At 61.2% G+C, this 26,422-nt stretch overlaps 2 protein-coding genes across 3 annotated transcripts in view; one reads left to right on the forward strand and one right to left on the reverse strand.

The window, feature by feature from the left end:
• CCDC85C (coiled-coil domain containing 85C) overlaps positions 1–21,675 on the forward strand; it is an 80,787-nt gene extending 59,112 nt beyond the window's left edge. Inside the window, exons 2-6 of one of the 2 annotated variants that reach the window (XM_066277977.1) lie at positions 2,734–2,807; positions 13,431–13,538; positions 18,316–18,411; positions 20,614–20,712; positions 21,474–21,675. In XM_066277977.1, the coding sequence (XP_066134074.1) occupies positions 2,734–2,807; positions 13,431–13,538; positions 18,316–18,411; positions 20,614–20,712; positions 21,474–21,563 (467 nt within the window). In that variant the 3' untranslated portion in view covers positions 21,564–21,675. The remainder of the gene's footprint in view (positions 1–2,733; positions 2,808–13,430; positions 13,539–18,315; positions 18,412–20,613; positions 20,713–21,473) is intronic. The other variant, XM_066277978.1, reaches the window with a different exon arrangement.
• A 752-nt stretch (positions 21,676–22,427) lies between these two features.
• Positions 22,428–26,422, reverse strand: part of CCNK (cyclin K) — a 29,061-nt gene continuing 25,066 nt past the window's right edge. Inside the window, exon 11 of the mRNA XM_066277976.1 lies at positions 22,428–26,261. Coding sequence (XP_066134073.1) covers positions 25,645–26,261 — 617 coding nt within the window. The 3' untranslated portion in view covers positions 22,428–25,644. The remainder of the gene's footprint in view (positions 26,262–26,422) is intronic.

Raw genomic sequence — 26,422 nt, forward strand, 5'->3', positions numbered from 1 at the left:
GCGGCTTGGGGTTTGGGGCCCCCGTGCACCAACGAGTGGAGTTGGGGGTCTGCTTCTTGGTCTCGGGCCATGGACGTGGCCTCAGGTTGGTGCCCGCGTGTGGCCGGTTAGGGGGGACGTGCTGGCCCGCGGGCGGTGGCCTGTGGGCTCTGAGGTCTGTTGCTGGCAGTGTTGTTGGGTCATTTTTCCTGTGTCCCTCTCCTGGGGCTGGCCCTGTCACCGCTCTCCTCGTCATGCTGTCCTGGGAGCTGGGTGTTGGACCCAGGTGTGGGCTGTGGCTGGGGAACAGCTAGCTGAGACAGGAGCCGTGGCGTGGCCTGCCGGCCCGCTGCCCAGCGTGCACGCCGAGGCTCATGGGTAGGCCTGCTGGCTCCATGCCAGTCCATGACCCCAACTGCATCTGATGGAGGAGGGACAACGCTGGGGTCTCCTCACCTCCCTCCCGCCCCCCGTCAAAATGACAGAAAGAGGCAGAACTGTCCCAGAACCCGGAGACTGGGTGGGCAGCGTGCCTGTTGTCCCGAAGGCGCTGTGGCTGTGCAGGGCTGTGTGTGAGCTCATGACCCGACAAGGCCAGTGGTCACACACAGGTCTGGTCCCTCTGCTGAGTTCAGGGCTGTGCCTGGCGGCACTGTCCCCATGTAGGGGCTTCAGGGAGCAGGGCGCTGACTTGTGGCTGCGGCTGAAGGTTGGCTAGTAATGGAGTGTCCAGGATTGAGGCGGGACCAAGAACCGCATCTTCATTCTGGGAGCTTCTGCCAGGCTTCTGCCAGCAGTGTGATGCTCAGAGCGGCCAGGCTTGCATCCTGAGCACTGACCTAAGGGGCGGGGCTAGGGGAGGGGCTAGAACACTGGGCCCTCGGCCACTTTGCTCACCCACCAGCAATTGGGGACACTGTTCCTCGTGGCCTCCTCTTCTGGAAAATAGGGACACTTCCTGTTTGATCCCTGCCAGGTGCAGAGACTGCTATGTGTCATGTGGGGTGGGTGGTGGGCCCTCCCCTCCCCTCCCCTCCCCTCCCCTCCCCAGCCCCACTCAGAGGCAGGCAGACCACTCTGGGCCTCCCTAGCTTGTATGGACCAGAGAGTTGGGAGCACCTTTGGAGTTCATCTTGTCCGTTGTTTCCCAGCTGGTGTTTCAGGGAGCCTTCCTGCCAACAGCGTGCGGAGGACACACAGGGTTGGGGAGTCCAGGCTGCACCCCAGTTCCCTCTCTGTGCCCAGCACACCCTGGACACCGAGGCCTTTGCCCTCAGACCTGTTTGCATGGGCAGAATGTGGAAGGGTCATGGGAACTGCTTGTCAATTTTGGGTGATGGATAAGTAAAGCGAGACTGGGAGCCCTCATGGGGTGTGGACTGTAGTGACCGTCGGCCAGAGAAGAGTGAGAGCACGACCGTTTTACAGCTGGAGCCCCCAGGCTGGCCAGGGTCCCCGGCCCAGGCAGGTGGCATCTGCCCAGTGCTGGGCGTACGCACAGGGTCCCAGTGGGGAGGCCTGGGGTCCACTCTCACCTCTGTGCTGCCCCTCACTGTGCTGGGGACAGAACACTTCACCTGTCCGAACCCTGATTCCTCAGCAGTCAGACGTGAGGAGCACCCACCCCCACAGGTGTCCCTGGCAGAGCTGACCTGTGGTCACTAGTGTCTCCCTGGAACTGGGTGTGGGCTGGCCTGGCAGGAAGGCACTCTTCTCCCTCCCTACAAGGCTCCGAGTTCCTGAGAGGTGACTAGTGGGGAGGGGGAGTGGGACCAGTCGGTTCTGTGGTTCCCTAGAAGAGAGTGGGTGGGGCTGGCACCCCGTTTCTGCCCAGGGCTGGCTCAGTGCTTCCAGTGCAAATGCCCCTGGGCTGGCTGGCTGCCTGAGGCTCCTGAGGGTCCATCCTTGTGCTTCTAGGAACAAAGTGGGCCTGGATGAGGGGCCAAGAGGCCCCTCCGTGGGGCTCCTCTGCAGGATGCTGCCTCTCTTACTGGGGGCCACCTCTGGGGGTGGCCTTGCCGATGGGCAGGAACTCTTGGGGCCTGGGCTAAGCCGGGTTCAGGAAGGTCCCGACATTGTGGGGAGAGGGCTGCTGGTGCCCAGCCCTGCAGGGCACCCGTGGGGGACAGTCATGTCATCCTTGAGGATGTCAAGGGTCCAGACTCGTCGGATGGTGCCAGCCATGGGCTGGGGGTGGACAGATGCTGCGTTATTCCCACGGGTGGCCCCCCTCACCTCCGCCCGCAGTGACTCCCGTCACTTCTCTCCTCCGACATGGTGGCAGGGAGGGGAATTCTGTTTGTTCTCCTGGTGTGATTGTAACGGGTCAGTGGTGAGGGGGGTGGATCCCCCGTGCGTTCAGAAGCTGGGGACAGTGGTTGGGGAGGGTGTCACTGGCCTGGTTCTTGATGGCTCTCATGGGTAAGAGTCCTGTAGGAAAGGTGGAGGGTGACCTGCCGCCCACGCCCACTCCAGGTCATTTGTAGAATTCTGTGCGTCACGTCCGGTGCAGCGTAGGACCCCGGATGCCTAGTCTGCATACTCAGAAGTGTCGGTTTCCCCAGCTGGACCTGGGGTGGGCGTCCCCTGGTTGTGCAGGGTCCATCAGGGGCGTCTGAGAGGACTCTCTGCACCCGAAGCATGGCAGAGGCTGAAGGAATCGGCCCGGGACAGGCTGGTGAGGGGGGTGTGGGGCGGGCAGCTGCCCCACGGAAGACCGAGTCTCTGGTAACGTGCCCCTCCTTGTTGTTTCAGACCCCTCGTCCGCCTACATCAGGCAGCTGGAGACCAAGGTGAAGCTGCTGGATGGGGACAAGCTGCTCACGCAGGTAGGCCAGCTGCGGGCAGACTGCAGGGCCGGGGACTGCGGCCGAGGGCTCCTGTGAGCCCCGCCCCCCCCCCCCCCCCCCCCCGCTGCCCCTGTGTGAGCCCCGCCCCCGCTGCCCCTGTGAGCCCCGCCCCCGCCCCCGCTGCCCCGGTGCCCACCCAGCTTCCCGGCTCCCTTCCCCTTCACGTCTGCTCCCTCCCACCAGCCCGCCACCCCTGCTGCTGCAGGGCACCGACAGGAACACCGCACCTGACCTTTGCTCCCCAGCCTCCAGGTCCGTGTCACACCCATTCACTCTCTGTGCCCTGGTGTCTTCGAGCTCCTTGGGGCCACACTGGGGCTGGTCCAGAGACTGGACACTCGATGGCTGAGGAGATGGGCTGCTTTGCCCCTGGCCGATGGGTAAACCCAGGCGCCCGAGGTGGGCACGCCTTGCTCAGACCCACGGGGAAACCTCTGCCCCTGCTATGTCCTTTCCTCTTGTGGCTGGGGGCCATTCTCCTCCCTCCTGGGCCCGGCCAGCGCCCACAGACCCATGACGTTGTGGGCGGGGGGAGAGGTAGGTAGAGCAGGCCTGTGGCTGAGCGTGGCCAGCAGGCCAGTGCAAGGGCCTTTCCTGTTCGGGCGGGGCCGAGAGGGGGCTGTGGTCAGCCCAGCTGGGGCCCCAGGGCCAGCTGGTTCAGCTGACCCCTCTAGCCTCTCTGTTCTTCGTTCCATCACTGGCTCAATTTCACCCCCCTTCCCCTGCAGCAGCCCTGGTTCCTCAGTGGCCAGCCAGCTGGGATGCCCAGAGCATTTCTCTGGGAACCAGCCCCAGGTGGTGCTCAGTGGCCTGGTCCCGTTGCTAGGTGACCAGCGGGCTTGGTGCCACTGCCTTACTTAGGAAGCCCTGGGCACCCTCTCTGCCTGCTTGGCGGCTGGGGGCTTGTGGCCCCAGTATGGAGCACAACCCCCACACCTCACGCCTGCACAGGCCTCGTGGGCAGTTCCCACAGCCCAGCGGGACGCGCCACAGTCCACAGTCCAGGTTTGGGCTCTCTCTCCACCGCTGTGGTCGCCACCCCCCGGGGTCACCACCCCGTGCTCAGGTGCAGAGCCAGGCATTGAATTGCAGGGCTGGTTCTGTGACTGTATGTGGTGGTTTAAAGGTCTGCATTGTGCTGGCTCCCGAGGCTGGCCGGGGTGGGGAAGGGCTGGAGCTCCTTGAATTCGACATTCCCAGTGGACCTGACCTGGGCTCGCTGTGGTTGCTAAGGGGGGTGTCGGGTGGGCTGTGGGGTTGCAGTGGAGGTGGTGGTGGGGACTTTGGGGTGACAGGAGTGGCCTTAGGGCTCAGGGTCTGTGCCGGGAGCAGGTGCCCAGCCAGTGTGCGGAGGAGGGAGCTGCCCCAGCCACAGTGCAGTGGATGGAAGGCCAGGACCACATCTGGTGGAGGAAGTCTCGGGCGGCGGGGCCATGCGCATCTACCTCAGTCTGCCCGCGCTCTAACCCACGGCTCCCTGGAGAAGCAGGGATTTGGGACATTGTTCCACGGTCCAGCCGAAGCTTGTGGTCCTGTTTCCACAAAGATGGCAGTGTCCCTGACCCTGCGGCCCCTGCTGTCTTGGGCTACATGGTCCCCCTGGGAAGACACACCCAGTGCCGGGTGGTAGGCCCGGCTGCACTTGTGGAAAATGTACACATGCTCAGGCCTCAAAGCGGCAGCCCTTTATCCTCCTCCCTGTGGGCGCCCCCACCCCGGTTTCCAAAGGGAGACACCTTACTGGTGTCCCCTGTCCCCATGCCCACACGTGCAGAGGTTGCGGTGGCCAGGGGCCCTGTGTCTGGGGCATCTGCAGAATGGCAACCTCCCCCCCCAAGCCAGCTGTGCCCTCTCCCAGGGGTCAGATTGGGGGTCTTGGTCTGGAGGCAGCAGCAGTAGGTCGGTCCCCACCTGTGCCCACATCTGGGCCTGGCACACTGGGCTCAGACATCGTCAGATGGGGGGCTGCATACCCTTGGCCTAGACCCATGCTTGCTGGCTTCAGGCAGTGAGACCAGGGCCCAGGGACACGATGTGCTTTTGCCTGCTCGTGCTGGAATGGGAGGGTGCTGGGGGCCAGCGGCCTCTCTGTGCGGAAGGCCCCACGGGTCTTGTTTCTGGGGTACTTTCCTTCTTGCACGAAGGCTTGTGAAGCTGAGCTGCTCTTTTGGCAGCTGTGTGGGCTTGTGTGTGTGACGGGTGGTGGCCATTCAGGCCCCTTCCCGCGTCACTTCCTCAGCAGGCACTCTGCTGGGGGGGCCTGGGTCTTGCTCAGGGTCCTTCCGGGAGCAGAGACCCGGAAGGGGGCAGCGCATGGTGCTGAGATACTGGGAGCCGCCTGCCCTCGTCTGGTCCTTGATCCCCCCTCAGCACGAGCACCCCGGAGCTGGTGGTGTTGGCAGAACATCTGCAGGGTCATGGATGGTGCTCCTGATGCCCCTGCCACCTGCTGTCAACACAGCGTGGCCCTGAGGCTGGGTGGGTGTTGCTGGCCATGGAGGAGTGGAGGAGGACACTGGTGTTCTAAGCCACGTAGGAGAAATGAGGGATGAAGGGTGAGAGCACCCCACCCCTTCCCACCTGCACAGGGCTTCCTGGTGGCAACTCACAGCTTACTTGCCTTTGGATTCCTGGGGGCGCCTAGATGGCACCAGCCCTGTAAGGATCCTCGAGCCACTTCGTGTCCCCCCAGGCTCTGTTTACTCACTTGTAAAACAGACCCTCACTCAGTGCGCCTGCTGGGTACATGGCCCTGGGAGGGGGGTGCAAGGGGCGCTGCTGCCTGTTCTCACTGTTCTCCCCCTGCCTAACCACCTCCTTGTCGCACCCAGTGGACTCCCTGTGGACGAGGGGGCTGCTGGGGGCACAGTGGAGGTGGGGAGAGCCCCATGGCCGGGACCTGGCCCACAGTGAGCGTCCTGGACTGATTCTAAGGGCCCCAGGGAAGATGGGATCTGCTTAGCGTTCTCCCTCCTGTCCTTCTTCTGCAAGTCACAGCTCCCCGCTCAGGCGTGGCCTCCTGCCAACAGCCTTCTTGCCCACCCCCGTGTGGCGTGGCTCTTGTTCTGAGTTCTCAGCCCCATGGGCTGCCCACCCGCGCTGATAGGGGCCGGGATCCTTCTGTGGGGAGCCTGGGCCCCGACCTTGCTGGGCCGTTTAGCTACTCAAGGACTGGGCTGCGGGGTCGGAGTGATTGCCTCTGAGTCCCCAATGCTCAGCATGGCTAGCTTGAGTGCATGCATCTTGGGGAGCCCCTGGCTGCCTTGCACCCACCCAGAGTCCTAGGCCCAGAGGGGAGGCTGATTTCTGGCCCAGCATAGGGAAAGGTCTGCTTAGCCACGGGAGAGCTGCTTTGTAAGGTAGTGAGCATATCATCTTTGGAGGTAATCAAAGTGATGTATGCATGACTCTCACTCTATGTGGGCACCTTGAAGAGAGGCCACTGCTGGGGGTGGGATTCTGGCCTCAGCCTCTGTGCTTTCTGGCTTGTGTGATTTTATGAATCTGGCCCTCGGGTCCCGTGATGGAAATCAAACTACACAGAACCCTCCAGTGCTTCAAAGTGTGGGGGACCTGCCTGCTGGCGAAGGAGCCGGAGAGAGCGCGGTCTGTCTCTGAACTGTCTTTCAGGGGCTATGACTTTGGGGTTTGGGTGGGAGGGCAGCAGAGCCTCTGTGGACCCCCACTTCCCACTGCCCTGCCCCTCCCCCCTCCACGGCCTCCTCCATTTAACTCCAAAATAGCTTTAATTAAAAATGTGCCGGAGTCTTCACAGACTCAATTACTGTATTGCAGTTTGTCGTTTCTTTCTCTTGTCAGCTTTAAAATTTCATCAGCACAGCTGCTTCCTCCACGATGATTCATCGCGAGCCCCTGTGCACGTTATTATTTCTCCCGTGGCTTCTCTGTGCCGGCCGTGCCATGCCGGGGTGTGGTGGGGGGATTGTAATTGATGCCGGGGCTCTGCGCGCGCACGTGCACGCGGGCGCGCAGGCGCTGTCTTTCCCCGGTTACCTCCCCCGCCCGCCGGGTGGATAAATGCGGCCTCTGTGTGCCCGCCCAGAAGCCAGCTTGACAAAAGCCCGCCCTGGGCACGCGGGCGGCCATCTGGGGGCATGCGGGCAGTGGTCCAGGCCCGTGATGAAGCAGCCCTGAGCCTGCCTGCCCCCCTCCTGGCCCCGGGGGCCCCCATTTCTGCCGTACCACCCAAGGTGGCTGAACGCCCAGGTTGGAAGTGACCCAGGATTGATACCAAGCACAGGCAGGGAAACTGAGGCCTACGTGGAGGAGCAGACTACCTGGCGTGGGCAATTGTATCAGTCTGGTAGGGCTGCTGTAACAAAGAACCACACACCGGGCAGTTTAAGCAAGTGAAAGGTCTTGTCTCACAGCTCTCAGGGCTGGAAGCCAAGATCAAGACCGGAGGCTTCCTTCTGAGGGCCTGGAGGGACGGGTCCGACCCGGGCTTCCCTCCGAGGGCCCGGAGGGACGGGTCCGTCCTGGGCTTCCCTCCGAGGGCCCGGAGGGACGGGTCCGTCCCGGGCTTCCCTCCGAGGGCCCGGAGGGACGGGTCCGTCCCGGGCTTCCCTCCGAGGGCCCGGGGGGACGGGTCCGACCCGGGCTTCTCTCCTGGCTGGTAGACGGCATCTTCTCTGTGTCTTCGCAACATCTTCCCTCTGTGCGGGTCTGTGTCCCAATTTCCTTTTTCTATGAATGAGGGCACCTCTGGTCTTGGATTAGGGCCCACCCTCATGACTTCATTTTAGCTTACTCATCTCTGTAAAGACCCCTCTTCAAATAGGTCACGTCCTGAGGGCCTGGGGGTTAGGACATCCACATATGAATTGGGGGACACAGTTCAGCAGGCAGTGATGCTGCTCTGCGCCTGATGGTGTAAGAACGTTGGCTTTGGGTCCTGGAGGAATCTTGAGCCAGCGTTCACCTGCTGTGTGGCTGAGGCAACATTCTGTGTGTCCTGCTGCTTCGGTCTCCTCGCCTGTAAGACAGGTGATGGAGCTTGCCGCGCTGATCAGAGCCCGGCGCCTGGGGAGCACCTTGGGCAGTTCCAGGTCTGGCAGATGTGCCACCTGGCTTGTGGCGTGGACCTGCCTGGCCCCGAATGAACCATTCCTCTGTCCTTTGTCTGAGTTTTGACCCATCCAGGCTAGGAGACAGAGCCCTGGTCTGCCACCGTCTAAGCTCGTCACTGATGCCTCTGTTCTGTTTCCCGAGTCCCTGAGGAGGACTGGCCGTTGGGATTGGTGGGTTCCTTTGCCCAAGCCCTCTGGAGATGCTGGCCCTGTGGTATTTCCACAGTGGGAGCTCTGCAGGCCGGGGTCTTCTGTGACATTTTCCTTGTCCAACAGGCTCTGGGCCATTCCTGGGTTTGGGGTTGGCCTTGCACCCCGTACCCCTTTGTTATTGGAGGGTTGGTTTCTTTCATCTTTTCATTTTTATTGATTGACTTGAGAGAGAGAGAGAGGAGAATTCATTTGTTGAGAGAGAGAGGGAGAGGGAGAGAGAGGGAGAGGGAGAGGGAGAGGAGCATTCATTTGTTGAGAGAGGGAGAGGGAGAGGGAGAGGGAGAGAGAGAGAGAGGGAGAGGGAGAGGAGCATTCATTTGTTGAGAGAGAGAGAGAGGGAGAGAGAGAGAGGGAGCGGGAGAGGAGCATTCATTTGTTGTTCCACTTAGTTGTATACTCATTGGCTGCTTCCTGTTTGTGCCCTGACTGGGAATTGAACCTGCAGCCTTGGTGTTTCGGGGTGATGCTTTGACTGAGCTAAGTGGTCAGGGCCACAGCTTGGTTTCTTTAAGTGCATTAGTGGAACCTCAGAACCGGTCGAGCCTCTCCCACGGCCAGGGCGGAAATCCTCTCTTCAGCATCCGAGCAGATAGTCAGTCTAATAGCAAGGGCAAGAAGAGAGCAGGAACGTCACCTCTGTCCCCTCGCCCAAGGCTCAACCGGTACCCACTGGGAGCCATACAGGAGGTCAGAGTCAGCATAAGAAGCCAGGCCTGGGACTGTAAGCCAGAGTCAGGTTCAGATCCCCAAAATGCTGCTCACGTCATCAGCAGCTGGGTGGCCTTGGGCCAGTGGCTTCGCCTTCCTGTGACTCAGTTTTCCCATCTGCAAAATGGGGACGCTTGAGGTGCTTGCCTCAGGAGTCAGGGGAAAATCATGGAAAACACAGAGGGTCGTAGGTCAGGCACTGTGATCCCGTCTGGACCCCAATTGACGTACAAGCAAACAGAGACCTGAACAGTCGGTGGCTTGCTCAGCTCCAGCCTGCCAGGGTGGGGGTTGAATTTTGCAAATCCATCCTCCTTCCCTGGAGGTCCTGCGGCCTGCCGAGGGGACCTGGGAGGGGCGACGGTTGTTGTGATGGGTGAGGTCTTGTCCGCCTGCTACCCACCAGTCACAGCCTCGCCGTCCTGGGCGGTACACACACCAAGACGGAGATAGCACGGCATGAGGAGCAGGGAGCTGGGCCAGCTGTGGAGAGTGACGTCAGCAGTACAGGAAACGCACGTGGGAGCGCCCTGCCTGGTCCGAGCACTTATTAGGGAGAAACCTCTGGGCCTCCGGCCATGTTCTTAATGGCCTGCAAATGGGCTCTCTTAAAATTAAAGAAAATAAAGTAAATCTGGTTGGTAGGACCTTTCCGCTCCTGTGAGGGGCAGAGCTGAGGCCAGCGGGGGCGGAGGGGGTGTCCCAGCCCAGCTTCTCCCTGCTGGCTGGGACCTGGGGGCGTCTGCAGCCCTGTGTACCCCGCCCCGAAGGGCAGCGGTGTTCTGGTGGGAGCCCTGTGGGAGGGCTGTGGAGGGCGCCCGGGTGCCCGTGGGAGGCAGACGCTGCCAGTCCTCGTTAAATCTGGAGTTGTAACCATGTGGGGCTCCTGGGAGGTGCCTTGGGGGGCCCCCACCCCTGCTCGTGGTATGGGGAAAACCACTCTGGCCAAGCTGAGGTCCTGGCGGTTTTGGACTGACCGGTGTCCAGGGTCAGGGGCAGAGGGGAGGGGCGAGGTGGCGCGTGCTGGGTGACACGGACCCTCTCTCCTTCCAGCTGCCCTGCCCCCTCGTGCGCCCAAGGAGCTGGCTGCAGGTAGAGCTGCCTGGCGGGACCTGTGTGCTGTGGTGTGTGTGGGGCGCGGGTGGGGGCTGCCTGGAGTGCCGTGGGGTGCGCTGTCTGCTCTGGTCCCTCTCCCAGTCCCTTCCCGGGGGTTGCTCCGTGCAGGCAGGCCCCCGCGCCCCTTCTCCCCGAGCCCGCCCTGCTCGTGAGGTTGTGAGGCCAGCCCGTGTGGCCCCCACTCTGTGCAGTGAGGACCCCGAGGGGCAAGGTGGGGGGAGGAGTGGGCCGAGGCTGCGTGGATCAGCGGGGGCTCCCACCTGCCTCGAGCCGGCCGGCTTCTGACAGCCAGGTAAGGCAGCGCTGTTTCGGAAAGCAGGGGTGGTCGGGGTCACTGCAGCCCCATCCTGCGGCCACCCCTGCCTACACCAGGGGGGCCAGCGGGCTGAGGGACTAGTCTAGGGTCACTTGGAATGCCCCTGGGCACTGCACACAAATCAGCCTGGGGTCCTGGGTCATGTGGCCCAAGCGGTCATCTGCAGACCAGCTGTTGGGTGGGGTCGGGTGCCCCGGGTCCCCAGAACCGCACCCGCAGTTGGGCACTGCCGCCAGCTGGGAGAACAGGGTAGGTGCTTCTTGAACACAAAACTGCTGCAGCAGAGGGTCCTACTCCAGGGGCCAAAGCCCTTCGGGGCAGGAAGGAAGAGTGCCCCTGAGTGAACCCTGAAGGGGGCCTACCCACAGCTGCTGGCCCCCCAAACAAGAAGCCTCGTGTGGCTAGGGAAGTGGGGATGCCCGCTGTTGGGCAAACAAGTGTGTTAGGCTTGCTTGCCTGACTGGTGCTTGAGCACGGGGCAGCTCCGTGAGCCTAGTCTAAGTAAGGCTGCAGGTGTCGCCGCAGGGCGGCGGAGTGTGTAGATTGCGGATTGTCTGCCCGCCTGATTGGGAGGGGCCATTTTTGCTACTCTTTGCCGAGAAGGGGTTTTTCCCTGTCGGCTTGCTCGTCCGACCACTGTAGCTGTAGCGAGACTAATAACCAGAATGGCCCACCATCCTCCGGCCTGACGGTTCCTATGCCGTCTGCCCGAATCCAGTGCCAATCTGCACGGCCGTGGCCACCGGCCTACATCTGCCACGGCCAGTTCTGTTCAGCACCCCTCTGGCAGTGCTCTCAGGTGTATGGGGGTGTGTGTCCCCAAGGGGGTCCCCTCAGCTTTGCCCAGAAAAGCCCTGGTGGGAAGGTGGTGGCTGGGGGACAGTGTAGCACCGCCGAGGCCCAAGGCGGCCAGGGGTGGCCTGATTTCACGCAGCGAGCAGCATTGTAGACAGAGCCTGGGTGTCCTTAAGTGGACTCGGAGGCCCTACAGCCCCCAGGATCACCCTCCCAGGCCAGGAGGCCCGCGCTGACCTTGGAGGACACTGGCAGGGGGTGGGGGCAGTGCTGTGTTTGCGGCCCTGGGTGGTCTCCTTCCCTGGTAAGGATTCGGGAAGTCCTGTTCAGCCCCTGCGGGGTGGCAGAGCCTCTCTGCCCATTAGGGAGACTGCAGGTCTGGGGAGCGCTGTGCCCCCCACCCCCAGCCCCGCCCCTGTCCCGTCCCCATGAGGTACAGGCCCCACCGCCTTCTGGCCATTTCAGCTCCCCCCCCTCTGCAGTGACAACCTGGGGATGGCTTTCTTCCAGGGCACCGACAGCAGAGACCAGGATTTTAATTTGGATTTAAGTGCAGTTACAGTTCCTCATTTCGATGCGTCATTAGTCACATTGCCCCTAATGAGAGATTGTACGTTTTCCCACCAGCTTTGAGGCTTGCTGATAAAGGTCTGTGGACGTGCAAATATTTAGAGACGATCACTGAAGGCAAGGGTGGGAATTGCATGCTGCTAATTAAAAACTCCCCCACCCCGGTACATGCACCTCCTCCCAAGGAAACTATTTGGGGGGGAGGGGAGGGAGGAGACACAAACCAGTGTTTTGAGTAACAGCATGTGGGCTGCTTCAGAGCCCATTTGGTCCAGGGCCAGAGGAGCTGGGAGGAGGGGCACTCAGTCCAGAGCAGACTCGAGACCACATGGCGGACGACGGGCCAGGGCATGGTCTGGTGGCTCTGGCCAGCCCAGGCGCAGCCAGGGTCAGGGGCATGGAGGGCCATGCCCAAGGTCTCCCTGGTGAGACCCTGCCACACTTTAGAGGCCACCGTGAGAGGGTGATGAGCAGGAGGAGGAGGAGCCCCCAGGCGTGGCTGCCGCTCCTCCCTGCTGGCCTCCTCCCTGCTAGGGTTTGTTTGGGTAACTCAACAGCCTGCTGATTAATGGGACATTCCCCCCATATATTATCTGCCCAACAGAGTTCCCTCAGTTCCTTTGAAGTAGAAAAGGGCGTTTGGGCCAGAAATACCGAGAAAGGCTGAAAGGTTGTGGCCTCTCCTGCTCAGCTGGACCTGGGGACCCGTGTGGGATTGTGCGTGACCCCCGGGTTCTCTACTTCAGGACCCCGCAGCCTCGCTTCTGTGGGGAGGGGGCAGGGCTGCTTTGCTCTGAAGGCACCCACAGAAGGCCAGGTGTGCGGGTTCCTCCATTTGTTTATTCAGTCATCACTGACATCCCTCCACCCCTCAGCATGCCCTGGGCACTGGGCATGAGCTGTTTGCCCAGCTTGCGCCAGTTCCTGTGGATGCAGAGGGGTGAGCCCCAGTGGGGAGCCCCTGCCCGGTCCTGGAGGCGAACGGGCGGCCCGAGCAGAGCGTTGAGAAGGCCCCCCCCTGTAGCAAGGCCCCCCCCCCAGTACCCATGGAAGGCAGGAGGACTTGACTATGGATTCGGGCCCCAGGGGCTGGAGAAGGGGGCGCCCTAGGAAGTGTGGAGAACCCAGAAGTGGGTGCTGGAGCAGAGGAGCAATGTTTGAGGGGTGTGGGAGCTATAGCCCCACGCCCTCAGCGTTTCACCTGTTCATTCCGCTGCTTAGCAGCTGTGTGTGCAGCGTGCGGTGGGAGCAGAGCGAAGCACCCACGTGGATGGTGTAGGGAAATTAGCTGTGTCGGGCATGCTCACTGGTCTCCTGGCTCAAGCACTTTGCATGATGACTGCGTGAGCACGCGGCAGAAGCCACGTGTGTCTAGTCTGTATAAGTCTGTGAGTGCTTTCCCGCAGTGGTGGTGTTCCCAGTGCGCTGATTCCCTCACGGTCACTGTGGGGGGTGGTGTCCCTGATCCTTTGTCCTCCGCTGCGAGAAGCACTTTTCCTTTGCTCATTTGCTCACCTGTCCCTGGGAGCCTCCGGTACACGGGTGACAGCCCAACGCTCTCCGGCTCTGCAGTTCCTCTGCTGTCTGCCCGAATTCAGTGCGAACCTGCCTGGCCTGGACCACCGGCAGGACGGATGGGGTGGATGTACAGGGTGTCCAAAGGGGCCGTGTGGGCTGGGCCTCCAAGCAGGTGCCCCAAGCAGACCGTAGTCCTGAGGGGGGGCTCCTCCAAGGGCCCCGGGCCCCTCCACCTGGATCGTCACGTCTAACTGCCCCCCCTCCTTTCCCCTGCAGCAGGCAGGCTCTGGAGACTTCCGGACGCTGCGGAAAGGCTTCTCCCCGTACCATTCCGAGTCCCAGCTCGCCAGCCTGCCCCCCTCCTACCAGGACGCCCTGCAGAACGTAAGTGCTGCTCCCCAGAGGCCCCACTGGTCCCTGGTGGACCTGGCCCCTCCAGAACCCTCGGCCCACATTCCCATGGAGGGGCGAGGCTCCGACCAGCTAGTGACCGGCTGGGCCTGTGGACAGTCCGTGGCTGCGCTGGCTCAGGGGAGGGCGGCGGGCCAAGGCCCCCCCCTGTCCCCCGCGTTTCTAGCAAGGGGCCCAGGCTCCTGGCCCTGCGGAGCTTTGGAAGGGCCCAGCGTGGCGGTTAGAGGTGGAGGCCCAACTCGGACTGGGCACTCCAGAGGCTGTGAGAGCGGCCACCCAGGCCCAGCCACCATCCCGCTGAGCAGCCCAGGAGCCTGTGCTACCCCTTGGACGTGGTGGGGAGGGGATGCCGGCTGGCACTGGGGGTATATACGTAGGAGTCGCTACCCCAGGCTCTGTCACTGAGGGTGGGTGTGTGGGTCATGCACTTCAGTTCTCCACGGGGGCCTCTAGGGTTCTCCTGGGCTCTGACCAGTCCTGCCGGGGAAGAGGGCTGGCTCGGGACTGCTCCCTGGGGGTAGGTGTGTCTGTCAGACCCGTGTCACACCCTGTGACCAGCATACACAGCTCTGGGGGCAGAGAGCACGGGAGTGGTGGCCAGGCTCTGGAGAGTTCAGACGCTGCGGAAAGGCTTCTTTCTCCCCATACCATTTCGAGTCCCAGTCGCCAGCCTGCCCCCTGGTCACGGGATAAGGGTGGAATGGGGGGTGGGAGGGGTTGCTAAGGGGTGCAGGGTTACTTTTTGGGGTGATGGGAATTTTCTCTTCTGATTGCACAAATCTGTGAATATGCTAAAACAAAACAAAACAAAACAACCACTGCTCAAAAAGTCCCTCCCTCCCTGAGCTCTGAAGATAATCGGAAGGAGAGTGAGCAGCATTTACTCTGTGTCTGCCCCGTGCAGGCTGTGCAGCGGCCTTCTGTAAGCCACAGCAAGGCAGGGGGCCGGACGGCCGGGCCAGCCTGACGTCCCCTTGCCGGGTGGGCAGGGGGGCCCGGCCTCTCGCCCCTGGGCCCTGGCCTCTCGCCCCTGGGCCCTGGCCTCTCGCCCCTGGGCCCTGGCCTCTCGCCCCTGGGCCCTGGCCTCTCGCCCCTGGGCCCTGGCTCGGCCAGCAGGGAGGTTCCGGGCACCTGTGCCTGAGCCACGCAGGCCTCGTGCTGGAGACGGGCTGCACCTGCGGCAGAACGGTCTCTCCTGAGGACAGCCCTGCCCGCCGACGGCCGATACTCTGGAAACTTATCCAGGAGCTCGTGGCGGAGCCAGGGTCCGATTGCTTCACGAGTAAGGGCCCCACAAAGCCAGCAGCACCCACATGGGTAGCTTTTCCACTCCTTTGACCCCCCGAGCCCCTGTCCGTCCATTCTGACAGCTCATAGCCGTGGGACACTGTGTACTGAAGACCTCTGAGTGGTCTGCAAACTGAAGTGCTGTGCAACCTGTCTGGCTGCTGTGATGTGCCCGGCCTGCGGGGGTGGGGTGGATCGCCAGGGTCAAGGGCTAGTGTGACCCCCTTCCCCCACCCCATTCCCCTTCCCTTTCCCCCACCCCCCACCCTCTGCCTGCCTGCCTGCGGCAGAGGCTAAGTGTCTGCCCAGGGCCTCCTGACAGGGTCACTGGCCCAGGTGGCCATGGGACAGGGTGCAGGCTTTCTCCTCAGGCTGTGTTTGTGTGTGTGTGTGGGGCAGTTGGCGGGACTCGGGAACTCAGGCCCCACGCATGCGCTGAAGGAGCTGTTAGCGGAGGGGGTGGTTTACACTGCGCGCAGCCTTCCGAGAGGAGAACATCAAGGCTTTTGACAGTCCCCCGAGTAAGCTGGTCTCCCCACTTTTTTTTTTCCAGTGGACTTTAAGCATACAGTTCAGTGGTTTTTAGTATACTCACAGATTAGTGTATCAGTACAAGGGAGCATTTCCACTCCCTCCCCCCAAATAAAGAAAAAAACTACCCCTTAGTAGTCTCTCCCCACTTCCCCTCCTCCACCCCCTGGCCACACTCATGGACTTTCTGCTTCTGTAGATTTGCCTGTTTTGGACTCTCTGTATTAGTGGAGTCATGTCATATGTGGTTGATCCTTTGTGACTGGTTCCTGTCACTTAGCACCGTGTTTTTGAGGTCTGACCACATTGTAGCATGTGTCAGCGCCTCATTGCTTTTGACTATTGAATGATATAGTCCATTGTATGGGCATATGTTTTCTTTATTCATTTACCAATTGCTACATCTTTGGGTTGTTGCCTTTTTTTTATATATTAACTATATTGTGACTAGAACTGTTGCGAGCGTTCCTGGACAGGTATTTGGGGGCATCGGCTTTCAGCTCTTGGGCGGACACTGGGCTCCTCTATTGGCACCAGTTCTGGAGTCTCAGACCTGGGTTCAAGGCCCAGCCCCATTGTTGACTAGCTGTTCAGCCTTGACGAGTCGTTTAGCCTCGCTCTCCTCATCTGTGCAGTGGGGGAAGGGGGATAAAAGGCTGGGTCTGCCCAGAGGGTTGTGGTAAGAACTTGGCGGCTGAGGAAGTGGGGGGGTGTTCTCAGCTCTCCAGGCTGTGGTCCTCCACACCATGGGGCGGCCTTCTGGGGGAACTGTGCGTGGGGAAGGCCCCAGAGGTCACAGCCCGGACTGCATGTTATTTATACATACCTGTCTGGGGGTGGCAGCTTCGTTTATAGGCTCCCATGGCCATGCTCTGGCAGTCCGGTGATGCCGGCTGGGATGGGGCTGAACAGCATAGCCTTCCCCAGCCACTCCTGGCTTTCCTACGGCCGTGGCTCCAGGAATCGGCCTCCTCCCAGAGCTGGCGGTTCAAGGAGCCCCAGGTGCCCCAGGTACAGACAGGACATGGGGCTAGAGGTGCCCAGGGTCAGGTGCCTGCCCATGTGTTTGTGGCTGTTGCCCCCTTCTGGTCAGTCAGGGGAGTGCAGCCTTCTGCTTCAGGTTGCCTCACCTGTGTGGCTTGCCTTCCCCCTTCCCCCTTCCTGGGGCACCACAGAGCTTCCAGATGTTTTGGTCTGCCACATGGCAGACCTGGCCTGGGCACCAGAGATCAGGCAGCCTGGGCTGGAGTTAGGGAAACAGCTGTTGGGCAGTGTCCCTGCACACACCCTGGGACACAGGGATCTTTCTTGTTGTCCAGATGAGGAAACTGAGGCACAAATTAAGTTAGGCCCTGCCTGCCTGACTTGTGGTGGCGCAGTGGATAAAGCGTCGACCTGGAAATGCTGAGGTCGCCGGTTCGAAACCCTGGGCTTGCCTGGTCAAGGCACATATGGGAGTTGATGCTTCCAGCTCCTCCCCCCTGTCTCTCTCTCCTCTCTCTCTGTCTTTCTCTCTCTCCTCTCTAAAATGAATAAATAAAAATTTAAAAAAACAAACAAAAACAACTTAGCCTGCCTGACCGGTGGTGGCGCAGTGGGATAAAGCGTCAACCTGGAACACTGAGGTTGCCGGTTCGAAACCCTGGGCTTGCCTGGTCAAGGCACATATGGGAGTTGATGCTTCCTGCTCCTCCCCTTTCTCTCTCTCTCTCTCTCTCTCTCTCTCTCTCTCTCCCTTCTCTCTTAAAAAAAAAAAAATAAGTTAGGCCCTGCCTTAAGTCACAGCCAGCAGAACCTCACTTTTCTGGACCCCAAGGCTGTGGGTCCCTGCCTCCCTGGAGCCAGCAGTAGGGTGAGCCTGTGAGGCAGGCAGGTGGGGAGGGTGCGGGGGGATTGGCTGCCAGGTGGAAGGTTCTGGGCCCTGAGGGTCTCCACACAGTGTGGCCTCGATGGGCAGGACCCCAGGGCCGTGGCCCTCAGCCAAGCTCACTGAGTCTGCCCAGGCACCGGAGGAGTCCTCGGGCCCACGGCCGAGAAGGAAACGAAGACTCGGAGAAGCAGGGCCCCAGGAGCCCTAGCTGGGAGGCCCCCTCCTGCTCGCTGCTCACGTGCTCGCTTGGGCACTGTCAGTGCTGTCTGTCTGGCCCTCTCAGCTCCCAGGGTCTTCTGAACACCTCACTCCTGTTGGCCCTGGGGGCTCCATCCTTAGGGGCTCCTTGTCTGTAAGGCTCTCCTGTGGGCCCTGAATCCAGGGTCCTCCTTGCAGCCTGAGGCAGCCTGGCCCGCTGCTCCCCGGCCACCTGGGCCAGTGACCTTGGGGGGCCCTGGGCAGACACTCAGCCTCTGCCAAAGGCAGGAAAGGCACCAGTAGGCTGGATCCCTCCTTGCCTGCCCTGTCCTCTGCCCTGTCCTCTGCCCTGTCCCCTCTCCTGTCCCCTGCCCTGTCCCATCCCCTGCCCACCTACTTGCCCTCCCAGGCTGGCATGGGAGTTTGGCGCCTAATTGCCAATTAGCGTTTGCTGAATCGTGTCCAGGTAGCCAGTTAGCCAGACAGGGCCAGGAGGCAGGGCTTAGGGCTAGAGGGGATTTGTAACCCTGGGGCTGGGGCATGGAGTTGAGGTGGATCACCAGCTGGGACACCTGGGTGTCGTTAGGTGGTCTTCGGGAGTCTCTGCCCACTTGGAGCAGCGCTTGCTCCCTTTGCACAACTGGTAATAGGCCTTTCCACGTGTTCTGTGTAGAGGAGCCTGGGGGCGTGGTGGGGTCCAGGTACTCCTCTCGGCCCTCACCCCTGCCTCCTCTTCCTATCACCCACCCCCATTTCATTTTGCTCGGCCCCTGGCCACACAGGATCTCAGTCAGTGCTGGTCACCCCTGTGCTAGCACCTGAGTCTATTCAGGGTAAGCTGAGCCTTGTGATTCCCTTCCTCAGGGCCCGGCCTGCTTGGTTCCCGAGCTGTCCTCGCCCCCCTCCACTGGCTACAGCCCCACAGGACAGAAGCCGGAGGCTGTTGTGCACGCAATGAAGGTGAGGGCCTGGCCCCGCCCACCTGCACCCAGGCCCCTCCCTCAGGAGCCCGATCCTAGGCCCGGTGCGCTGTGGGACGTGGAACCTTGAACCCTGCCTGTGCTCTCTCAGGTCCTCTGAGCAGCAGAGTGGGGCTCTCATCTCTGGGGGTGGGATGGCTGTGACTGCCTAGGACACTGTAGGGGGAGGGACTCGGATGCGGGTAGCTAGTGTGTCACCTGTTTGCCCTCCCTGCAACTGGGGAAGCTGAGGCCTGGGGTAGGGGGTAGGGAAAAGGCGGGCACTCCCTCGAGGTCAGAGGCACGGCAGACTGGGGCCCGTGCTAAACCCAGGCCTTCCAGGCCTAGCTGTTCTTCCAGGTGTGGCTGCCTCCCTGCCCGGGGCCTCCAGGTGCAGGTCCCAAAGAAGCACTCCTGCCTCTGCGGGCGCAATTCCCGCTGCTGTGCTCCACCTCCCTCCCCCTGTATATGTGCCATGGCCGCCACACCCACCCCCAGCCCCACCCCCACCCCCCTACCCTCACCCCACCCCCACTCCCATCCCCCCACCCACTCACCCACATCCACACCCCCCACACCCACTCATCCACATCCCCCACACCCACCCATCCACCTATCCACATCCACATCCACACCCCCACACCCACTCATCCACATCCATACCCCCCACACCCACTCATCCACATCCATACCCCCCCACACCCACTCATCCACATCCACACCCACACATCCACATCCCCCACACCCACTCATCCACATCCACACCCACACATCCACATCCCCCACACCCACTCATCCACATCCATACCCCCCCACACCCACACATCCACATCCCCCACACCCACTCATCCACATCCACACCCCCCACACCCACTCATCCACATCCACACCCCCCACACCCACTCATCCACATCCACACCCCCCACACCCACTCATCCACATCCCCCACATCCACCCACCCATCCACCTATCCACATCCACACCCACACAACTACATCCCCCACACCCACTCATCCACATCCCCCACATCCACCCACCCATCCACCTATCCACATCCACATCCCCCACACCCACTCATCCACATCCACATCCCCCACACCCACTCATCCACATCCACATCCCCCACACCCACACATCCACACATCCACACATCCACATCCACCACACCCACTCATCCACATCCACCCCCCCCACACCCACTCATCCACATCCATATCCCCCACATCCACTCATCCACATCCACATATCCACATCCACACCCCCACACCCACTCATCCACATCACACCCACTCATCCACATCCACATCCCCCACACCCACCCACCCATCCACCTATCCACATCCACACCCCCACACCCACACATCCACACCCACACCCACACATCCACATCCACATCCCCCACACCCACCCACCCATCCACCTATCCACATCCCCCCACACCCACACATCCACACATCCACACATCCACACATCCACATCCCCCACACCCACCCACCCATCCACACCCACACATCCACACCTCCCCACACCCACACATCCACATCCACACCCCCACACCCCCCCATCCACATCCACACCCCCACACCCACACATCCACACCCACACCCACACATCCACATCCACATCCCCCACACCCACCCACCCATCCACCTATCCACATCCACACCCCCCCACACCCACACATCCACACATCCACACATCCACATCCCCCACACCCACCCACCCATCCACACCCACACATCCACACCTCCCCACACCCACACATCCACATCCACACATCCACACCCCCACACCCACATCCACACATCCACATCCCCCACACCCACTCATCCACATCCACACCCCCCACACCCACCCACCCATTCACCTATCCACATCCACACCCCCCACACCCACACATCCACACCCACCCCCCCACCCCCCCCACCCCCCACACCCCCACACCGCACACCCCACACCCACACCCACACGTAAGCGCACAAGTGGGTGTTGTCCTCAGCCCTCTTGCTCATTAATCACCAGCGGGGGCCCTGGATTGGGGTGAGTCCACTTGTCCGAGGGTGACCTCTGCTTCCTGGTGACCCCGTCCTCAGCTCTGCCTTCAGAGACATGGAGGTGCTGCTTCCCCTTTGTGGTGTCTGCAGTGTCCCTGGGGGGAGGGGAGAGGACCAGCCCCTCAGCTCTCTCCACCCCGCCCCCACAGGTCCTGGAAGTGCACGAGAACCTGGACCGGCAGCTCCAGGACAGCTGTGAGGAGGACCTCAGCGAGAAAGAGAAGGCCATCGTCCGCGAGATGTGCAATGTGAGTGAGGCACCTCCTGGGCTGGGGCCGGGGTCTCGGGCTGGGCCGGGCGTCCTGGCCTCACACTGGGGCTGTGGTTGCAACCTTTCCTGTGGGAAAAGGACGGTGACCTGGAGCGGCTGGAGCTTGGGAAGCCTGGCCTGGCCTGGTCTCACTGTCCTGGCCTGGCCTGTCCTCACTCTCCCTGCCCCCTGAGAAGAGAATGGGGTCCCTGATCTCAGCAGGTCTGTCTATCTCAGGACTGTGCCTCTGGCCCTGAGGACTGGTCTTGTTTACCCCGTGTGTCCTGATGCTCAGCCCTTATGGCTACACGGGCGGTGCTTAGACAGGGTGTGTGGGCAGCAGGCCCTCCTCTGGGCCTGCGGGGCTGGGCCTGCCTTCGCTTCTGGAAGCCGGGCTGCCTCTGGGTCTTCCTGGGACGGAGAGCCTCCCGCCCTGACCCTGCTCGCTGGGGAGCCAGCAGGGCAGGGTGGTGCACGGGAACCGAACCAGGGCCTCCGGTGCGTGGGGGTGGGGTGTTCTGAGCCCTCCTCCTAAGCTGCCTTCTGAACTCATGGGTCCCGCTGGACAGCTGAGAGGCTAAGCTCACACCTAGTGGTGGCCGGTGTGGCCATGAGGATGCACATGGAAAGACCTGGCCTGTGTGAGTGTCTCCAGGCCTCACGTGGCCTCAGTTTCCCCTCCTGGCTGGGGTGTGTGTGCACAGGCCCCCGGGTGGGCTGCAGGTGGGCCCTGCACTCACAGCTCGCCCCTCTGCACAGGTGGTCTGGAGAAAACTGGGAGACGCCGCCAGCTCCAAGCCCTCCATTCGGCAGCACCTGTCTGGGAACCAGTTCAAGGGGCCTTTGTAGGGCCTTTCCTCCGTGGACACGGACTGTCCTGCCCAGGGTCCCCAGGGAAAGTGGCAGGCCTTTTGGCTGAGCCCCTGTCTTCTTCTGTGATGAATATAGGATGTACATAGGATGCTGTGGGCTGTGGCTTGGAGGCCATACATCCGACCCTCTGCTGGCCAGGCCTCCACCCCCACATCTCTCACACCAGCAAACTGGGAGGATGAGCCCGGGGCCCAGACAGCCTCGTCCCATGCTGGGGCCCAGGAGGCAGGCTCCTCCAGCGAGAGCAGAAGGTTGCACCTAGATGCCCAGCCCGGCGGCCATGGCAGGCTGTGCCCCACACCTCATCAAGCCCCCGTCCCCTGGCTGCCGCCGCACTGGGCAGGACCGTTGGCAGCCGGACCTGTTGCAGGGGGCACCGCTTTTCATCCACTTGCTGTGACCCAAACACTGGGTCCCCTGAGCCACAGATAGGGTAGCTCCCAAGACCCTTCTTCAGGGCCGCGCTGTCAGCTGCCACTTCCTGTTCATGCCTCCCCAGCCCTCCGCAGTGCTCTTCCCCACCCTGTGCTAGGTGTGCCCAATCTTTTCAGGTTCTTCCTGCCCGGAGCCCGGAACCCGGAACCCGGAACCCGGAGCCCAGAGCCTGAGGCACCCGTTCCCATGGTTCACACGATGGGCCAGGAACGCAGGAAGGCCAAGTGCAGAGTCCCTGGGCTAAGCTGCACATGTCCCTCTCCAGACGGGCAGTACTGGCTCACAGCTGTGCCTCTGGCCCGCTGTGATGTCCCCCCCGGAGCCTGGCCCCATCGTTGGTCACTATGGACACAGCTCTATGGCCACAGTGATAAGAGTTCTGCCCTCTTTGGAAGGAGCCTGACCTGGCTCTGGCTTTTTGCTGTGTGACTGTCCGCAAGTCACTCAGCCTCTCTGGGCTCTTGGTGCAAAGTGAGGTCTCAGGGGTTCTCTTGACTGCTTATGGTTAGAGGTCATTGCTGTCCTTGGCCCGTGCTCACAGCATGCGAGCTGATGGGGTCACCTGCCAGAGGGGAGCTGAGGCCCACACCGAGTTCTGCTGCCTCATCTGGTGGACAGTCCCTCCCTCTGAGCCCGTGTTCTCCGAGGTAGATGGGAGCTTCTGGACCTCCTCGTGGGGCTTGTGTGGGGGGGGGTGGGGGGTGGCCGGGGAGTTCAAATCAGACCATCGGTGTAAATGACCATGTATAAACTAAAGTGTGGTATGTAAATTTTTAAATTTTTTTGAGGAAAACGAGGCCCAGAGGGCATAGACTATCTGTGGCACGTTATAGGTGAGACCCCAGAACCTGGAAGGCAGGCAGGGACAGGCCCCCTTCGGTGCTGGTAGCATGGGCTGGTACGCAGTCTGTTCAGCTCTCGTCCACCCCCCCCCCCCCCCCCCCCCCAGCAGCACCGAGGGCTGCCGAGGCTGCATGCAGCCAGCGCTCGGAGGGCCCGGGAGGTCGCCTTTGCACCAGGCTCGCCTATGTCAGGGACTGGGACCGAGACAGCAGTTCCCATGGGCGCCCCTGGGTTGTACACTCTCAGGGGAAGGGCTCGTGGCCCTCAGGCCCGGGGAGTGCCAAGTGGGTACTGCTGACGGCAATGGGCACGTTCTGTCCGCTCTGGGTGTTACTTTACAGGGAGCCATGGGCTTTCTGGAGGGGACTTGCCGTTAGGTCAGTGGTGAGTTCCCTGTTGCTGGGGTGTACACTTGAGTGGGGTGAGCATCCTTGGTCACGGTACTGGGTGGTTATTGCCCAAGTGGGCAGTGAGCTGGGGGGCAGAGACCCCCTTCTGGTTTGGAGTCGAAAGAACCACAAGCGGCTGAAGTGAGATGGGTCTGTTTCGGTGGGAGCCATGTCTGGGAGCCCATTTGCCAGGTCGGCTTTGCCATGACTGAAAATAAGCAATAAGGCAGGCCCCCTGGTGTCTGCAGGTCCTGCACACTGACCCAGGACAGCCTCCCAGGGGCCTTTCTCCTCTGGAGGGATGGGACCCTGTCCCTAAGCTGTGATGCTGCCGGGGACCAGGCAGAGCGTCCCTGTCCCAACCCAGGGAGGCAGAATGAGCCACACTGAGACAGACCTGCCTGCCCCTTGTGCCCCTGAGCCAACACTGCGCGGGCTGGCTTTCTAGCAGAGCTGTACCTGTGACAGTCACCTCGCTCACATAAGCTGTTCAAAAGGAAACCAGCGGCAGCTCTGCCTGCCCCCACATGGGGTCGTTTACAGCTGCAGGGGAGAGCGCTCATGGGTGGGGGGACCCAGAGGGTCTCAGCGCAGGGGCCAGCGCAGGGGAGGCCGGCTCTGCCGCGAACGGGAGTGTAGTGACACTGGGTGACCTCCTGCCCCTCTGGAGCCTTGGCTCTAACGGCTCATGGTGGGTGGGGGTGTTGCTGAACTTGGTGTCCTTTCATAAAGGTCCCTTTTCCCTTCCAAATCCTGTTTCTAGACCCTGAAGTCACTGGTGACACCTGGCACTGTGGCTTCATGTCCCACTGTGATGGAGCCTACCCTTCCAGCCTCAGCCCAGGTGGCCCCGGCCATCCTGGGGTCACAGTCTGCGGAGCGTTTGGGGGGTGCATTTTTACCCAGAAGTGATTAGCTACACATCAGTGTTGAAAGAAAAAAAGTGACCTTTCATTTTTTTTTTCTTGAAAACTTGAGAGGAAACAAAATACTACTGATTTTTTTTAAAGAAACAATGCATGACTGCAGAGCGGTAGAGGTGTATATTTTTCATAACCTGGAAGAATCGGTGCTTTCTGGAATGGCTGGAACGTCTGGTTCCTGTCCCCGGACTGTAGCCGTGCTCTATTTTCTGTAGGACGTGACCCCCTGAGAACTGGGGCCAGCCCCTCCGGCTCAGGCGTGGTTTACCTTCTATTGAACCACTTTGATTTGGGGAAAGAAAAATAGAACTTTTTTGATAGTGTGGTAAAAACATTGACTTGAACTATTTTAGTAAAAGGTAACAGAAGATTGTGACAGTGTATACTTTGCGCTAGATAAATAAAGGCTCTTTGTAAGCCTCCACGGTGGATGCGCAGTCCTTGTTTTGGGTGACTGGGTTGCCTGGTGGAGGGCGCGGCCCCGGGAGCATTTCAGAGGGGGGCTGTCGCTAGGCACAGAGCCATCCCCCACGGTGTGGGTGGTGCACACCACTAACTGCTACTGGGCCTCTGCCCAGCAAGGGCCAGAAAGGGAAAGGATTTCCAATTCAAATCCCCCTCTAACCCAGGAACCTGTGCCTGCCGGAACACGCAGCAGCTCCAAGCTGGGTTAGAACTCGGTTCCTCCTGCCCGTGCGGGTGCTGCCCACTCTGGGGCTGCTGCGCCCCGAGCCCCACCTCCAGCCAGTGACAGATAACGGGTTCAGAGCTGCTTTTTATTTGGATAACTGACTGAAGGAGTCTCATTTGTAACCAAGATGGAATTCACAGTATGTTGTTACATTCACACTTAAAAAATATATCTCTATGTACAGGAATCTGCAGAGCGATGTAAACATACATTACTTTCCAAGTACAGTCCTCCCCTTCTTGCTGGAGGACAAAGGAAAGCCATCCAGCCAGGCACCCCTTCAAAGTAACTAGCACAAAGGACACAAATACCTCTAAATCAAAAAGTGGTTCCTCTGACTGGGTGTCATGGGGGGACATCACAGGATGAGAGCAATGACAACAGCCTGACTTCAGCTGGAACTGGACTACTTAAAATGGAGAGTCCAGGAAAAATAGGCACTGATTTCTAGAAGGAAACGCACTTCTTAAGGAAGCTATTGACTGAGCCAATATGGCCGGTTAACATTCTCACTAGTGTAGTCGCCCAGTGCAGGGCTCTCAGGCGACAGGAGAGCTGATACCAGCGCACAGCTCGGCGGCAAAAGGCGCGGCCCTGCCTGCACCAAACACTGCTGTCCCCACTGCCCCTGGGCCCACCTCTCGGGCCTGGTCCGCGTCTCCCCATCCTGCACCTGCCTAGCGCTATACAAGGTACCCTGCTGCTCACTGCCTTCAACTGCTCTTCAAGTTGAATAGAAAAACTTAAAAGAAAAACATGGGGGAAAAGGCGTCAGGTTATCTCATCCAGGCTGCGCGGCCCAGCCCCCCAACGGGAGGCATGCCAGGTGGGGGGATAGGAGGGGGCACGGGGGGCTGTCCTCCTGGGGGGACAGATGGAGGCGGGTAGCTAGCTGGGGGCAGGCCCAGGCCTGGGGGAGGGTGAGGTGGGACGGCATGGGTGGGGGGCAGGCGTGGGGGTGGGAAGTTGGGATTGTAGGTAGGTGGAGGGGGAGGGTAGCCAGGAGTGGGAGGTGGGATGGCAGGTGGGGGGAAGGAGGCTGGGGGAGGGGGCACTGGTGGTGGGGGTGGGTTGGGGGGGTAGACATGGGGGTGGTAGGGCAGGTGAGCTGGTGGGCCATAGGCGGGGGGCAGGGCGCCATAGGAGGGGCCCTCCGTCTTCATCATGGACTGGAGGCTCTGGTAGCCCTCCCCGGACATGTAGGAGCTGGTGGTGGACATCCCGGTTATGTAGTTGGAGGGTGGCGGCGGTGGCCGGTGTGGCAGCGGCGGTGGCTGGTGCACGGGGGCCGGGTGGGCCGGAGGAGGAATCTGGACTTTGGGGAGGTCACTGGCGTCCACAGGGCCTGGTGGCTCGGCCTCCCCTAAGGCAGCCGAGAGGGGTGGCTTCCGTTCTGCAGGGAAGAGAACAGTTGGTGCGCAGTCCTGGGCCGCCGCCTGCAGGGCCAGGGCTGGTGGTACAGGAGTGGTCACAGACAGCCCGGGCAGGAGCCCCGCACGGCACCCTGCCCAGATGTGAGTGCTGAAATGTACCCAGAACTTATAACATCCTCAA

This window comes from Saccopteryx bilineata, chromosome 4 (genome assembly GCF_036850765.1).
Source record: "Saccopteryx bilineata isolate mSacBil1 chromosome 4, mSacBil1_pri_phased_curated, whole genome shotgun sequence".
In the NCBI taxonomy this organism is placed as follows: domain Eukaryota; kingdom Metazoa; phylum Chordata; class Mammalia; order Chiroptera; family Emballonuridae; genus Saccopteryx; species Saccopteryx bilineata.